This window comes from Aulonocara stuartgranti, assembly GCF_965226115.1.
Source record: "Aulonocara stuartgranti genome assembly, chromosome: 14".
Classification (NCBI taxonomy): Eukaryota; Metazoa; Chordata; class Actinopteri; order Cichliformes; family Cichlidae; genus Aulonocara; species Aulonocara stuartgranti.
This window is the reverse complement of record NC_138950.1, coordinates 8854102-8871286: the sequence shown is the minus strand read 5'-3', so window position 1 is coordinate 8871286 and position 17185 is coordinate 8854102. Positions and strand designations below refer to the sequence as shown.

At 40.9% G+C, this 17185-nt stretch overlaps 1 protein-coding gene and 1 long non-coding RNA gene across 3 annotated transcripts in view; one reads left to right on the top strand and one right to left on the bottom strand.

Annotated features, from left to right (window-relative positions):
• The window catches only part of LOC309687499 (rho guanine nucleotide exchange factor TIAM1-like), a 40877-nt gene that overhangs the window by 21749 nt on the left and 1943 nt on the right, over window positions 1-17185 (top strand). The window contains 22 exon segments of the mRNA XM_082502516.1: window positions 127-312; window positions 1519-1665; window positions 1796-1870; window positions 2275-2445; window positions 2616-2720; window positions 3149-3230; window positions 3436-3522; window positions 4497-4709; window positions 6442-6542; window positions 11608-11793; window positions 12684-12752; window positions 13092-13217; window positions 13320-13428; window positions 14235-14457; window positions 14459-14487; window positions 14490-14617; window positions 14712-14820; window positions 15691-15749; window positions 15883-15988; window positions 16111-16198; window positions 16311-16483; window positions 16702-17183. Of these exon segments, the coding sequence (XP_082358642.1) occupies window positions 127-312; window positions 1519-1665; window positions 1796-1870; window positions 2275-2445; window positions 2616-2720; window positions 3149-3230; window positions 3436-3522; window positions 4497-4709; window positions 6442-6542; window positions 11608-11793; window positions 12684-12752; window positions 13092-13217; window positions 13320-13428; window positions 14235-14457; window positions 14459-14487; window positions 14490-14617; window positions 14712-14820; window positions 15691-15749; window positions 15883-15988; window positions 16111-16198; window positions 16311-16483; window positions 16702-17183 (3054 nt within the window).
• The window catches only part of LOC309687512, a 35393-nt gene continuing 31592 nt past the window's right edge, over window positions 13385-17185 (bottom strand). Inside the window, exon 3 of one of the 2 annotated variants that reach the window (XR_014270786.1) lies at window positions 13385-13460. This is a non-coding gene — a long non-coding RNA (uncharacterized lncRNA). Of the gene's footprint in view, window positions 13461-16964; window positions 17054-17185 lie in introns of those variants that run through there. The other variant, XR_014270787.1, reaches the window with a different exon arrangement.

Genomic DNA, 17185 nt, shown 5'->3' with positions numbered 1-17185 from the left:
TGGCAACACTTTGAGAAAAGTGGTAACAGAGCTTCTATGGAAGTGAGGAGATGCCCCATCTTAGTCTGAAGTTGACAGACAAGGGCATTAATGAACTATTACTGTTGTGTCCCTCTCAACCTGCAGATATTCTTGTGGGAGCAGAACCTGGAGCAGTTTCACATGGATTTATTTCGCTTTAGATGCTACCTGGCCAGCCTGCAAGGAGGAGAGCTGCCTAACCCCAAACGCCTTCTGGCTTTTGCCTCTCGCCCCACCAAGCTGGCAATGGGCCGGCTGGGTATATTCTCGGTCTCTTCCTTCCATGCATTGGTAAATATTCTCTTCTTTATTTTTGCTGCTGAAGCAAACACAATGGCATATTTTAGTGTCCTTTTCAATTTCTTTTTTTTGTGGAAAAAGAGACCTGGAGACCTCAAAAATGTACCTTGGAATTGATTATTATATTGGGGACAAACATCTATCTAAAGTGCACTTAAGTAACAGTAGCTGTCGCTGTTGCAGAGCTCAAACCTGTTCTCATAGTGTTAGTAAAGGACTGTGAAATCTCACTCAAAATACACTTTGGCATCACTGAGCACATCCAGTGATGCTCTTGGCAGGACAGTCGAGTCCAAAAACTACAATGCATTGTGTCAAACCACGCTTTTCTTTTTTAAAAATAACGACTATGCTATTTATGAGCTCGGGTCTCACGTAGGTCACCCGTTTGTGAGGGTTTTAGTTCAGTTTTGGCCTCCCACTGCTGCTGCAAAGAGGTTATGTACTTCACATCTAAAAGCACTAGTAGTAAAAGAAAACATCTGATTTTTTAGCGATGTTTCGCAGATCACTGAGGTGCTTTTTCCCTCACCACCACCAACGCAGTGCTACAGAGCAGGTGGGTGTTTGAGCTGGGAGATAGCAGTTAAGGATGTCTAACAAAAGACAACTGCTAAGAGCTTTCCTACGCTTTCACTCCTCTTGAATTTACTCTGTATCAGCACTGTGCACTCACCAGAATGGCCTGCAAAGTGTTGACAGAACAAATGACAGAATGAGTGCCTAGGCTAGTTTTAGAGCCTGCTGCAGGCACAGTGCTGATATGTTTAATTCAGTATTTATTTAAAAAAAAAAACCAAACCTTTTACTTATTTCTTAATAGTTAAGCAGCCTAAAAAATGTCCAAGTCTAGTTTTCATGCATAATATTTGACTACTCTATATCTGTATGATTAACACGACCATTTATTCAGTCACTTAAGACAAGGTAATTTCCATAAACCACTCAGTGAAATGTTCCTTGATCACTTTTTTTATATACTCAGTTTTATTTCTTCTTTCTCTTTTTGTCAGAACTGTAGCTTTCCTCTCTTGAATATTTATGATTTTATTTATTTTAAAACCCCCTAAAATATGCTGATATGCTGCACTTCTCAAGTCATTTTGGCAAAATGGGATTTGACGCGAGGTCAAACAGATAGCTGTCGATCTCATTTGATCCGTTTTTGACCCCACTTCGCCATGTTACGTTTTCCAGGTGGCAGCCCGCACAGAGACCGGAGTGAGACGGCGAACGCAGGCCATGTCTCGTTCCTGCAGTAAGCGCAAGAGCAGGTTCTCTTCCCTCTGGGGTCTGGACACTACCTCAAAGAAAAAGACAAAAGCCCACCCAACGGTCAGCCAGGTCTGTGAAGTGTTCCACCTCCTTCCAAAATTTCCGCGCTTAATCACAGCTGACAAGTTACTTTTGCCCATTTCTCAAGCATCCATCCTACCTGACTGGTAACTTGCCATTTTGTTGTTTGCTCCTGCAGGTTTTTGCTGATGGTGAAGAGCCCATTAAAAAGCCAGTAGATGGCATATATGTTGATCCTGCTAAGGAAAACACAGTAAGGATGAATAATTCAGTTATCTGTTTGCATTCATTTGTCAGCAGTTGGTCAAACAGAAGTGCGAACTTCCTCAACAAAATATGTGGCCAACATTGACATCAGTGAAATATTACCCCTTAATGTATTCTGAGTAAGCGCCAGAGCCAAAGTGAAGAGCTTACAAGCTGTGACAGCTACTCAGGAAAATTAGAGCTTTTAATTTTTCTTTCATTCCCCATTTAAGCAAATGCACTATATGGCTTGGAAAGTGTATTCCGACTACTCTGTGATTTAGAAGGAAGATGCAAAGTATTGGTGAAGATGGATTATTTTGGAGACTATTTTAGAAGTATTATCTAATTTGAAGAAGTCAGACCTTGCAGTAAAGTGTGTTTAATTACTTTGGATGTCTCCATTTCAAGAAAAGTGAGGAGGGAACTGTGAAAAGCCTTCCACGACCCAGCACAGAGAGCGATATCTGGGTTCCTGACCACCTTACACCCTCCTGGGTATGTCTCCCAAATGACCAGCCCGTGCTAACAATCATCCAGCCAGGAGAGTCTGCACTGTGTGTTCTCGAGTCCATCTGCAAGGTAAAAAAACACAGAGCCTCGAATGAGCTACGGTTTAAAGCGATATTCATAAGACGCTTAAACTGAAAGCCACACTGAGCCAGAGAAATACCATCTGTTAGGAAAACATGAAAGATATCTCACTGCTGCGATTCTGGATAAATTTCTGTCTTTTTGTGCTCATCCCACAGGCTCATCAGCTCGATCCCACTAAACACTACTTACGACTCAAATTCCTTATAGAAAATCAAGTGCAATTCTACATTCCCAAACCAGAGGAGGATATATGTGACTTGGTATGTCACTGATATCTTGAATATGATCTTTCCTCCCCTCACAGGCTGTTTTGAAAATGAGTCAAGGTCAAGAAATGTATTTAAAAAAATGTCAGGAGTTGATTTACAATGTATTAGGAATCACAATAGGAAAAAAATACTACAGCAACAAGGTTTATAATAAATAAAACTGTGCCTGGGAGATCCATGCACCAAAAATAATCATGGAGAAGCTTTATAAACAATATCTGTAACCTCTTTTGTAATTAAATCATGTAATCATGACATAGCAAAGAAACTCCTCTATAAAGAGCTGCTAGAGCTGCTTTGTCTGAAAGTACAGAAAATTAATGGCCTCCTTCCATGCTGTCAATAACCCACCCACCACGCCATGAATGAAGTAGGCTGTTGTTTCAGGATGTATAATGACTTCCTTTTGTTCCTTGCAGCTGTACAAAGAAATTGAGCTTTGCTCTAAAATAACTAAAGTAATCCAGTTTGACAGAGATGAATCCTGCATGATTGGTTACGGTAAGAATAATTTTCTATCTTTATTTAGAATGCTGCAATGAAGTCAGTGTTAAAGACTCGTATTTCTGTTTTCTTCAGCATAAGAATTGATTTTCTTTGACCTTTTGTTAACCATCCCTATTTGTCCCTCTGATGCTTGGCTAATATCATCATTTTCTCTCTCTCTCTGCTTTTCTTTCTCTTCACATTTCCCTTTTGTGTTCAGGTTTCTCCATTTCGGTGGTGGAGGAGGATGGAGTACAGCAGCTCTACATCACTGATGTAAAGGCAGGGGGATTAGCCTTTGCTAAAGGTTAATTATCCTTCATTTCCACTGAAAGAACTCTTCCTAAACACACTTTGTATCTAATAAGCCACACTTTAAAGGAAAATATAAACAATGCAGGTTGCCTTAGCTGTTTTTAGTGCTTCTCCATTTTCTCACATCAAGGCCAGGAGAGTTTTCATCTCCTGCTTGGTTTCTCTTTCGAAAAATGCATTAGCACGTTTATTCAACAGGTAGAGAAGGTTTTAGAGGACACAACACTTCTCAAGGGTGCTGATTACTATAATCATGCCTCTCACTGGCCTTTATGAAGAATTATGTTGAATCTGACACTTAACAACGGCTGCTTCACACTGGCTCTCCTGTAATGAAGCTGAAGAGCTGAATGATGTCAAAATAAAGATAAAGAGCATTGATCCCAGAACAATTATGACTGATGTTGGACAACAAGTGTTAATGTGTTACTGGCTAATATTTCACAAAAAATAGAGAAACGGGTCATGCCTGTGGGGCTGAAATTAAAACAACAGTCTCCAAAGTTGTAGATTGTGGCTCAAGAGTTGGGAGTTTGTCCGGTTTGAGCCCCGGCTTGGACAGTCTCGGTCGTTGTGTCCTTGGGCAAGACACTTCACCCGTTGCCTACTGGTGGTGGTCAGAGGGCCCGGTGGCGCCAGTGTCCGGCAGCCTCGCCTCTGTCAGTGCGCCCCAGGGTGGCTGTGGCTACAATGTAGCTTGCCATCACCAGTGTGTGAATGTGTGTGTGAATGGGTGGATGACTGGTTGTGTAAAGCGCTTTGGGGTCCTTAGGGACTAGTAAAGCGCTATACAAATACATTTTACTTAAAACACCATTTGAACATTTCAAGCAGGAGTTGTTTGATTATTGCTAAAGATTAGGTCATTACGATCTGATATTAGAGAACATTTTTTTTAGTAAATGAAGGAACAGGAGACCGTAAACTGGAGCTGATGCTGAAAGCTGGTTGTGCATGTTTTTGCAGGTCTGAACGCAGGGGATGAAATACTTCAGTTAAATGGAAAAGACTCCCATAGTCTTAATTTCTCTGACATGAAAGCAGCATTCTCTCAGGCTTCACTGGCTCTGACAGTCAACACCTTGCCTGCGGTGGACCGCCGTCAGCTCTGCTACTTGCCGCCACGCCGCTCAGATGCAGAGGAGGATCTCTACACTGACATTTTCTCCCAAAGTCAAGGTAAAAGGAAAAAAGACACAAATGGTATACTTTAACATTATGCAGTGCTGTGTGGAGTTTAGTCAACCTTTCTTTCTTTTGCTGGGGAAAAAAGTGCAGTGATTTACTGAAATATATGCAAACATAAATGATACTACAGTCAATAAATAACAACAGGATTGAAAGTCAATATTTGCTTTGAATTCCTTTATTCTTTAGCACAGAACTCTTTTCTTTCTTTTCTTTTGAAGTCTCTTAGCCAAGCTTATTTTAATTTCTTTAAGTAGTCTTCAGGAATAGTTCCAGGCTTTCCCAGCTTGAAGGACATTTAAAGCTCGTCTTTCAATGTTGGCTGCTTTTGGTTTCGTTCTCTGTCACAATATTTGTTGCAGCCCAAGCTTTGGGAAGGCCAATCCATGGCTGGTAGTTTTCCATTGTGTGTTTTTTCTATCCAGGTTTGCTTTTGTTGAATTAACAGTATGTTTGGGATCACTGTCATGCTGAAAAATGAAGCTCTTGCCGTTAAGACACTTTCCAAATGCGTAATGATGGTATCTGATGGTGTTTTCCTAAATTCTTAATTTCCAACATCACTAGTTGAAATGCAGCCCCAAACCACCACAGAGCCGCCACTGTTTCATAGATGCCTGTAGACACTTTCTGATGTACCTTTCTCCTGACCTTCTCCACATACATGTACATTCATTCACTTCATAAGATCCGCTGCCACTGATTTTCTGAAGTCTGCCTTTTCTCCCCGATGCCCACCCTTCTACTTCTACGACCATTTCCGATTAGGCTTTAGTGAGGAGCAGATGGATCAAATGAAGGACCAGATTCATCTCTCTGGTCCTCATATTTGTGCTGAATTTTTTTTCCTGTTTCTGGAAGACTTTCACCTACTGTACATAGATTTTTAGGCATGCCGCTTTTTCCTCCACTTGCTCTGTTTTTGGGGGTTTTTTTTAGGCTACACTGTACACCATGCAGAGAGATGCCAAGTTTTTGGATAACAGCTATTTTGGAATCACAATTTTGGTCCAGAAATACAATTGCATCTTTGTAGGACAGATTAAGAGGGCCACATTAACAAAAAATGTAGATTCCTGAAAATGGTCAGGTACAGGGATTGGATGAAAAAGCAGCCAATGCCCACAGAAAGATCTCAACTTTCAGAAAGTGTGAAGAATGACTGCGCAAGACCACTTTAATGAATTACAAGAAACTCCAGCTACTTGGAAGCCAAACATAAAGATATGATGGATGGCTCAACACTTTTGCACAGTACTGTATTTCACTTACTAATTTAAAGTGCCACTGGTGCTTCCATCCTTGCATGTTTATAGGTCCAATTAGCAGAGGTTAATGAACAGTTTAAATTCAATTCCCACAAATCTAAAGCGTATCAAAGCCATCAGATGCTCACAGTGTGGTGATGTTTACGTACTCACCTGGCATGTAAATGAATCAGAAGCGTGCAAGTAGGCAAATCTCAAGCGTATATTTTATTTCCATGCAAGAAGAACTGACTTTCAGACCATCATCCTTAGCGACATCAGTTTCATTAATGCAAACACAACAGATTTACTGGATTTAAATGAGGAAAAATAGGACATTCTGAGCAGTTAGCTTAGTGGATTAGTTTAGGAAGGTCTTAAATCGTAATAAAATGACAAGGCAAGTAAATGTATTAATCTAATTTAAAGGGGGGGGCTTTTGTGACGCATATACATGACTGTTTTGTTTCTCTCAGAGGAAATCCTGGATGATGGAGTTGGACTGTTTCTGGAGAGCTCAGGAGACAGCCTGGATGACGACTCTGAGATCTTCAGTGAGTTCGACGAGTGCACAAAGGTAAGAGCACAATGTTTATCATCACTTTTATTATTATTATTCTTAGTGTCATCACAGAAAACATCTGACAACCAAGCTTTCGTGTAATATTGCAGCGCCTATGCTTCTTTTCCGTCCTTGTTCTTTACAGCACACCTCTTAGCTCTGGTATTATGAAAAAGCACTCACAGGCATTTCGCTTTGCCACAGTTTGACTCACCATCTGTTACTGGCTCATTTTATCTTGTTTATGAAAGCAGAGCAGCATCCATAATCAACATGAGGGTGTTAACCCCATGCTTCTCAACACAATCTGTATCAGGTTTCTCTTTTCCCTCCATGACACACAACTCTAATGGAATTTCATAGCTTCTGACATGATTAAATCAAAGGGACCTAAATACAAAAATATCTCATCATTGTTGCATGAAGTGTATCTTATGCACTGGAGACAAAGGACAGGAGAAATGATTTGCTTTGAATGAAACAGCCGAGTGATGGATGGGTTTGATTAAGCTTGCATTGTTATTGCTTGATTATGCGAGGTTAGTAGGACCAGGTAATAACTGGGGGTGGATTCATTTTTAGCTATAAATGAACAGAGACAAGTTTAAAATAGAAAGCACAGAGCACTACTGCCAAGACAAGCAAATAAGTCTCAAAGACCCACGTGTTGCTGTTAAAGTGCTATGACTAACAAAGATGTCTAATTCGAAAAAAAATGGAAGAAGAAGAAAGGCGAAAAAATAGTTAAAGCGGCAGTCCTTAATCTGCTCTCTGTAACCGACTTCAAAGGATCACTGGGCACTTGCTCATGAAATGCTGAATGAAAGCACTGATGTGCTCTTGTAGATTAGTTTATCTCTCATCTCTTATGACAACACTTGATAACGACATCATTTCTCATTGTACCCGGTTAAATTGGGAGCTCACTGCAAGAGCTCCAAGGATCAATGTGATATCCTCAGACATCCTACTTACCCTTCAAATTCAGGGCTGGTTACATGACTGCTTCTTTATACGTTGTCTGTTTTAATCACGCCGTTGAACTTGTCTTGCTTAATGAGCAGCAGTTAATCAAGTGCAGCTCTGTAACTGCCTTTGTAATTATTAATGATATTATAGGGATGAGGAAAACGAGTCTAGATTATGAGTAAACTGAAGGACAAAATCTGTGGTTAAGATTGTGATCTGCTCTGTTAAATACTGCTTTTTCAGCTATTTTTTTTTTTCTTTGAAAAAACATTGATTGCTTTCATTCTCCTTTGGGCTTTCTGTTTGAAAATTAACCGATAGGTTCCTTTTGTGAGATCAGAACTCGCTTTTTTCTTTGTGTAGCATTGACGGTATGTGAATCATTAAAAAGATGGCCCTGTGAAAAACCTCAAAGCAAAGAAAAGCTGAGATTTATGTCCTCGTATCTGAAACATGTCTATATGTTTTCTTGAAATCGGCTCAGGAGTGGCTTAACAAAGTGATAAAAATATTAGTTGGTGTTGTTGTGCACACCATGACTTTGTATGACAACAGCTGAAAAGATGATCAACGATTTCCTACTTTCAGTCATTGTCAGACATAGATAGCCAGCCTAACCTTTGTAAGATTGTATTTTGTGCTATGAAAAACACATAGATTTCTAATTATTTTATGGGGCAAAGTACTATCACTGTTTTTCTGTCTTGTTATTATAAAAGCTATGTGCAACATAACCTCATTGCGTACTACATATTCAAAGCAAGGACTTTGGCACAGACCACCTACATCATTTCTCAGCGATGCCAATTTGTGTGCTCTGGCTACAGGCTCAATAGAGAAGAACTCAGTGTGGCATCATTTTGTGATCTGAATAACAGCCTCTAAACTGTTTAGCTGTACACTCCCATCTCTCAATGACAAATGTGGAGTCTTTATGTGGGGCATTCTGGGAAAGTAGGAAATTACTGACTGAGTCAAACAGGACACACAGTGGAAAGCAAGTCATGCAATTCAGTTGTTATGCGGGGGGGGGGGGGGGGACTGGATGTTTGGTGAAAACAGCAAGTGTGTATTTTTCTTCCTCACTGCTATGGTATTTTCAGAGCTTGTAACTTAATCACAGGGACCATTGCTTCTTTTGTTACTTGTTAAATGCTGCACGGCAGTTCACCCCCTCTCCAGCCTGCTCCTCAGCAGCTCCCCTCTCCCCTTTTCCTGAAATCCTGCATTTGTATTCTACTGCGGCGTGGCTTACCCAGTCAATCCTGCTCCACTGCAGCCTTGAAGAGACTCTTTCCCTCCTGCTCCTTTGCTCTCTCCCCGGTCTGGAGGATTATCGAGACTAATTTACAATGCTGCTAGAGTTGACCAGATCTTCACACTCACACAGTGTGCCTAAGTTTACCCAGCCTGTAGAGAAGAGAGAGAGCCAGAGAGAGAAAACAGCAGAGTACTGGTGACAAAGCTACAGCAGACTGTGAAGGAGCAAAAGAAGGGGAGTTGGAAGGCTCTAAGTGCTGGTGGGCGGAGAGGAGGAGGCTGAGCAGCTCCACTCATCCTTCATCACAAGCACCACAGCATCTTCTCCTGTTTTTTTTTTTTTTTTTTTTAAACCAGGGAAGACAAAAGGGCTCAGAAATGTATTGGAGAGACACAGTGTAGACTTTGCTCTTTCTAAAGCCCGGAGTCTTTGTTTTCTCTCTGGTACTTTAACTGACGCTGGCTGTCCATCTGCACCCGGCTATGTCTATCCTGAAGTGGAGCAAGCACAGCAAGCGCTCCACAGACTCCATCTATGACATGCTTCATCTGGTGAGCCTCTTTTCTTTCATGCACGTCGTTTTTTTTACCTGCTTAATTCTTGGTGCTGCTGTGATAGCTGTTGTCTCATTCCAGTGAGAAGAAAAACAAAATCACCTGTCCTTCTCAGTGTTAGTTTCACACCTCTCGCTGGCTGCTGTAGACCAATGGCAGGAAGCTGTGAGTCACTGTCGCCGCAGAGTTGCCCCATAATCACTGGAATGCTCCAGGAGATGCCAAAATAAAATACTGCATATAGGAGCCCATGCTCTACAAGTCTTACTGCAGATGACTTGGACTTTATGCGACTTGGACAATCTACTGACTATTTCTGAGTTTCTCTCTTAGCACCTTAAGCTGCGATATCGGGCTTCAGTTTCAGAGAACAGACATGCAGTCTTCTCCTTACGCCATGCTTTTATGCTTTGAAGTAGTTTATTTCCCCCAGCAAATAAAATATAGATTAAAAAATCTGTGACAGGTTTTTACATTTACACATTGTTCTTTTAAATAGATACAGAAGCCTGTGATTTTCTTTTTTCTCCCCCTCTGTACTTTCTCTCCTTTCTAACATGTCATAAGTGTCCAAGCACGCAAAGCTGTCATAGTGTTAATTAGCCTAGATTGTGAAGAGCATGTCTTGACTGTGACTGTCTTACTAGGCTTAGTAAAACTTTGCAAAATGTTCAGAAAAGAAACAGATTTGAATTTTCCCCTTTTTCTGCACTCTTGCAATCTGTTTGTGCATTTCCATCTATCATTTCATGCTCAATTTTATGTGTAATGTACTGGACCTTACATATCATCAGCTCTAAGTTTCATAAGACTTTTTTTAAAAAAAAAACTTTTATTTTATTTTTTTAACTAAATCACTCTCTACATCCAGTTGGTTTTACTTACAAAGTATGTGTTGTGTTCACTCTGACCAAAAAATATCACATCTAACAAATCACAAAGCATTTGTGAATTAGTGTAAGATCCATTTGCAACATTGCATTTACAGACACAGCACCTCCTAGTTCATCTGTTTATGTGAGAGCTGCCTGCTTAATTTGGGAACATTGTCAAGAGGAACAAATGGCTGTCGTGCCTCACATATCAATGTCTCTTTGATTAGATAACAAAGCTGATAACCACGGTCATTTGCAAAGCTGCACGGGAATATCTGTAACAGTTGCTGGATAACAGTATTCTTCTTGTACTCTGTTCTTCTCGCTCTTGCATTTTTCCATCATATTTTTGTGAATGACGGCAAAGAACATCAGGACTATGGCCGTTTTTCATCAGCATTTTGGTAAATATTGGAAAAATTGCACACGCATTGCTTTTTAGAGACAGCAGAATCCTTATGTTTGTTTGTCTAAAACTAAAAACAAAGTTTAGATGTGAAGACTGACAGCAGCTAAGATCATAATTGGGTTTTCTAATATGAGAACCACAACCTTTCATCCTCTGCAGCTATGTTGATGTATAATCTCAGTATTTCACAGGGGAGCCTATAGGTGTGAGAGGACAAATTGTTTCTGTCCAGCCTGTAAAACTCCATATAAAACAAAGCACACATCTCTCAGCTTCCAGTTATGAACTCAATAATGACTACAGCTCCTAGTGGTCCCTGTTATGTGACTGTCTCATTTGATCTTTATCATGTACTTTCAAATGAAGTCTGGCCTCACAGAGTGAATAAGGCTTTGATGGATATGATTTATGCTCTTTGTGCTTTCTGCTTTGTGTTTGTATTGATTTTTTTTTTTTTTTTTAAAGCCAAAATGCCAGTTTATATTTAGGGATGCTGAGGCTGTGGCCAAAGTAACAAGTACTAGTTCAGCCATGTAGGCTGCTACTGAGTGGGGTCTATTTTTTACCCAAAATGATAGTCTAATGCACATCAGCGCTGGTCACCACGGCAACCCATACTGTATGTGGACAGACACCGTTGTGTGTATATTTTGATTCTGTGAAAGAGCTGAATCATTACACCACCGATCCATCAGTAGGAGGAAAACACCAGGGAAAAGAGCGATGTGAGTGAGAGGGAGGTGGAAAGTCATTGTTATGACAGACTGAAAATAGACCAAATTAGTGCAAATGATTTTTTTTTTTTAGAGCTGCCTCACTGCCTCTTTCCAGGCTCAGTTGCTGTACAGTCATGGATGTGTGCACAACAGTAGGTAGAAAGTGGCATCTGCTTCCTAATGTTTGCGGCTCCCACCTTTGTGAACATTGCCGTTTTCTTTTATGAAGGATTTTATCACTCTTGCCTTTGAAACGCTCATCTTTTTTTGGTTGTTTTTCCCCCCCTTTCTTGCAGAGCACGGAGCAGGTCGCCGCTTTCTGCCGCAGTCTCCATGACATGAATTCCTTGGAGTGTGTGTCCTCTTCGCCGAGCCCGGAATCGCCCTTTCCACCTCCTGCAACTCCCAGACAGCTCTCTGATGCCGACAAGCTCCGCAAAGTCATCTGTGAACTCGTGGAGACCGAACGCACCTATGTCAAAGTCAGTATCACTCATCTTACTTGTAGGAGGCAGATGGTGTTTGTGAGTGTGCATGTTCCTCCTGTCCATCGATCGATATTTCTGTCTGCCTTAGGTCGTGTTAGGCTTCCACATTACCCATTCAACATGACCTATCCATATTTATCTCTGTGTCTCGGGAGATATGAGCAGGACACAGCTGTGCCCTTGCTTGGATATTGCCTAATCTTTTTCAGCCCAGTATAAATATGGCTCAGTGGAATAACTGGGTTAGCGATGCTATATAATGGAATAATTTAGACTAACTAAAATGTTATGCCCTATTTCACGGGCCACAGATATAGTTATTATAGAAATTATACTGCAAGTGACTGATGGTGTATTGTTCAAACAGACATGTGGGTGCATTTTTATGTCTGTGTGTCTTGTAGTAGGAGTTGCAGTTTTGTTGCTAATGCAATAAATACAGGCAAAACACTTGAAGGGGTTTTGATTTCAAGTTGACAAAGCTTTAATGCAATACCACATAATGTGTTTTGTTTGCTACAAGTTTGAGCACGTCATTTGGAGTCAGTCTCATGTTACTTTTGATTGCCAGGCATTTGTTCATTTCTTAGGCTTTCTACATTTCAGCTCACGTTTGTATTACCAGAGTCATCTACTTAATTTGGTTTCCATATAGCCGTTCTTTCTGAAGAAAAAGGCACCCACCAGCTGCTTTTGGTTTGAGCTTGAATTACTTATTTGTCCTGGTGTCTGACTATCCCTTTCTATACCTGTTGATTTGTTAAAAATGTCAAAGCCTTATTTAAAAATGCATTTTTTTGTGTGTGTCCATATTTCACACGGTGGCACAAGGCAAACCTGAGTAAAGCACAATTTACCGACTCTTTTTCATGGTTTTCTTGCAGGATCTTAATTGCCTCATTGGGAGATATTTAACCCCACTGCAGAAAGAGACCTTCCTTACTCAGGATGAGGTATGTCAAATGCTCCCCATGTGCCTTTATGGGGTCCAGGCTTTTAAATGCCAGTACTGTTGAAATGTTCTAAGAAAAGTAGGTTACATAATCATGTGAAGTGCAGCTCTGTGTGAGGACAAGAGGGTTGGATGATGTGTGAGAGAGATGGGATGTTTGAAAATAACATGTTTTATCTGCACTTTCAACAACGAGGTTCATTTGGTTATATTCAATTTTTGGACATTTTTGTGGTTTAACTGGTAGCAAGTGATTAATAAAAATAATATTTTGAAATGCACTGGAAGGTGTTAAAATTCTTTCTTTATTTCAAATCATCTCAAATAATTTTTCTTTCAGCTGGATGTTCTGTTTGGTAACTTGCCAGAAATGGTGGAGTTCCAAGTCGAGTTTCTCAAGACTCTGGAAGACGGGACGAGACTGGTTCCTGATTTGGAGAAACTGGAGAGAGTGGATCAGTTTAAGGTATGCACTTATTCTTTGAAATATACAGCAAAAGACTAGCAACAGGTATTTAAAGACCCGACAAAGTCTTTGAATTACTGGTTGTGTGACTCCTTTTTACAGAAAATCCTCTTCTCCCTCGGAGGCTCTTTCCTGTACTATGCAGACCGGTTTAAGATCTACAGTGCTTTCTGCGCCAGCCACACCAAAGTCCCTAAGGTCCTCGTGAAGGGTGAGTAAATGTGCTTCAGAGATGCATCCCTCCTTAAAGGAGAAAGGATGCATTTAGGCTCCCAGGGCTAAAAGCTTTGCACAAATGTATGGTATATAATGAGCAGTCTCGAACACTGTCTTCTAAGCTAGTACACCCACTCCCTTCAGGACTTGACTGGATGGCTTTGTTTTCTGCATTTACATTCAGTGAGTCAACTGGTTATCTGCCACACTGTTTAAGGAGGTGCTATTAGAATAAAGCTGTTTTGTTTTTCTTTTTCTTTTTTTTTGAAACAGTAAACAGATTTTTGTTCTGCCCACTCATGTTTAGCTGCTGTTCGATAAAAATGACCCTTCTGTAAAAACAAAACAATTCAGACCTTTTGATGTGGCTTCTAATCTCTAATGCAAGACAAAGCATGCTTGTACGCCAGTAATCTGCATAATATCAGGCTAAACATAAGCAAGCAGACAACAAACTTATAGATCTCACCCCAACCGGTCGCAGCAGATGGTCACCCCTCCCTCAGCCTGGTTCTGCCGGAGGTTTCTTCCTGTTAAAAGGGAGTTTTTCCTTCCCACTGTCGCCAAAGTGCTTGCTCATAGGGGGTCATATGATTGTTGGGTTTTTCTCTGTATCTATGAAGCGCCTTGAGGCGACTTTTGTTGTGATTTGGTGCTATATAAATAAAATTGAATTGAATAGACCATTAGTGAAAATACTAGGAATCCAATGTTTATCAGTTACATAGAGGATAATTAAAAGTAGGTAAATAGGTAACATATGGAGGCGTTTCACTAAGTGTTCTTTTTCGGTCATTCCAGCCAAAACTGACCCCAATTTTAAGGCCTTTCTGGATGAACGAAACCCCAAGCAGCAGCACTCTTCCACACTGGAGTCTTACCTAATCAAACCCATACAGAGGGTTCTCAAGTATCCCCTCCTGCTGAAGGAGCTCTTCTCGCTCACAGACCCAGACAGTGAAGAACATTACCACCTCGACGGTAAGACAAATTCTTATAGCAGATCTCAAAAATATGTACAATCCCAACAACCCGCCTCATAACGCGATTTGTGCTGGACTGCAGTTGCCATGAAAGCCATGAACAAGGTTGCCAGCCACATCAATGAAATGCAGAAGATCCACGAGGAGTTTGGAGCTGTGTTTGATCAGCTTATCACAGAGCAGAGCAGTGAAAAGAAAGAGGTAGATCGGAGAAACCTGGCTTGGTTCTGTTATGTTAACCAAAAATGACACGCAATTGGAGCAGATTGGTTGATTATTTCGTTCCAATTACCAGGTTGCTGATCTGTCAATGGGCGATCTGCTTCTCCACAACACTGTGACATGGATTAACCCACCTGCCTCCTTAGGAAAATGGAAAAAAGAACCCCAGATGGCTACATTTGGTATGGCAGGATTGTTGATTATGTAATAAATGAATAATAAGTGTATGTATGCTGTTTGGATTCCATCTAAAAATGTCAAAACATCTGATGAAAAATGACAAATTGACTGTGTAAAGCGTGCACATGCATCAGGGCACATTTTGGAAAGAACTGCCTAGTAATTATGGAAAAATTCAAATGCCTTACACTCCATAAGTGACAGATTAGCAGCATTTGACAACATTTCAGTTAACTGTAATGTGGGTTGCATAGCAGTGCAATAGTTAGCACTGTTGCCTCACAATGAGAAAGCTTAGTCAGTTAAGGTCTCCCTGTGTGGAGTTTGCATGTTCTTCCTTTGCCCGTGTGGGTTTTCTTTAGGCTCTCTGGCTTCCTTTCACATCCAAAGACAGGCATGTTTGGTTAACTGGTGATTCTGAATTCCCCAATAATGTGAGGTAGACCAAGTACTTGGTCTAGAATAAAGTGCTGTAAAAATGTAGTGCTGTAAAAAAAGGTAGTCTAAAGTGCTTTGAGTAGTCAGACGGGCTAAAAAAACCCATGTGTATTAGTTGCCCCCCGACTTCTGACCATATATAGTATTAATAATAACAACAATGGTACTAATAATAATATTAACTAAGGTTTGGATAACCCCAAGGATGCTTTACAGAAGAGTAAAAATGAACTAAAACATATAAATAAACAAAAAAGTCTTTTCATTTTAGCAAGAATTGTTCACAATTGTGCACAAAAAAGAGACCAGTAACCCTTCCTATGTAGTTTTTAATGAACAGACCTGTTGTTAACTTCAAAGTTACATATGTTGATTTGACATGTGACCTGAACCCCAGTGATTACTAAGTCTTTTTTTCCACCAATGCTTTCTAGTGTTCAAAACAGCAGTGGTCTTTGTTTGCAAGGAGGGGTCCAAGCAGAAGAAGAAAATGGTAGGTTTTCACAAAAACAGGATTCCATCAGCAACACCAAACCCCAATCGCAAACACATTGTTGACTTGCCTTTCCTGTGGACCATTTTTTGTCTGTAAAAACAAAAAAAAAAAATTCTTTACTTGACTGAAGGGAGGTTCCCACCGGGTCTCTGTATCTTCTGAAGAAAAAGATCCCTTCAGATTCCGTCACATGATCCCAACTGATGCCCTTCAAGTCCGGTCTATGACCAATGCAGGTATAGTAGATTACAAACTTTAGTAGCACACTAGTTCTAGCTTCAGTCCGACTAATGATTATCTCACAATATATTACCAGATTTCTACGTATATGAGACATTAGTGATGATTTCTCCCTCAGATGGCGAGGGCTCTGCTGTGTGTGAGATTATCCACACAAAATCGGAGTCAGAAGGAAGACCAGAAAGGACATTTCACTTGTGCTGCAGGTGAGGATTTCTGCTAAAGGAGGTTCAATTACACTGCAGATTACAGCTTGCCCACTACTGATAAAGTCCAGTCTGCTATCTAACGAAGTGACAAACTGTCTACCTTTCTCAGCTCTCCGGAGAGCAGAAAAGACTTTGTGAAGACAGTCCACTCCATCTTGCGAGAAAAGCATCGCCGGCAGCTCCTAAAAACAGAGAGCTTACCACTCAACCAGCAGTATGTACCCTTTGGAGGAAAACGGCTGTGTGCTCTGAAGGGAGCCCGCCCCACTATAAATAGAGCAGGTAAATGCCAGTCTGTAGATGCATTAACCCAACAGCTTCAAGTGCACAATTTATTTTTGACAGACAGGCAGAATCCTGTGGTTTTATCCTGAGTTTTTCATTTAAGGTTTTAACCAGTATTGTAGGAAGATAATTACTTTCAACCAAACTCCAAAGGGATGTACTCAAAGTAGTAAGATCATAATAATTTATCTCTCTGATGTTCTGGGGTTTTGCAGCATCTGCCCCGACTAGGACTCTCGGCCGAAGGAAGTTAGTGCGCAACCGTTTCACCATAGACACGGATATTGTTTTTGATGGTGATCCTGAACAGCAAGACCTCGTTTCACCAGAGGAGCCTGGCTCAAAACGGTCCCAGCAGGATGAGGAACCAGATCAGCAGCAGCAGCAGCAGTCTGACTTGGCAGGTGACACAGACCGCTGGGTGGAAGAACAATTCGACCTAGAAGAATACGAAGATCAAGAAGAGGTGAAGGAAACTGACATCCTCAGTGACGACGACGACTTCTGCCAGACACCAACACCTGCGTCCATTGAGACTGACCTGGAGGCCCCAGTCATGGCTTTGACCTTGGAGGGTGTGGAAAGAGAGAAGATTAAATCCCCAACAGCCAGTGAGACATCTGACATGGCGAAGCAGAGAACCATGATCAATGACAAGACGGAGGATCAAAATCAGAAGGAGAAGGATGAGATTTGGGT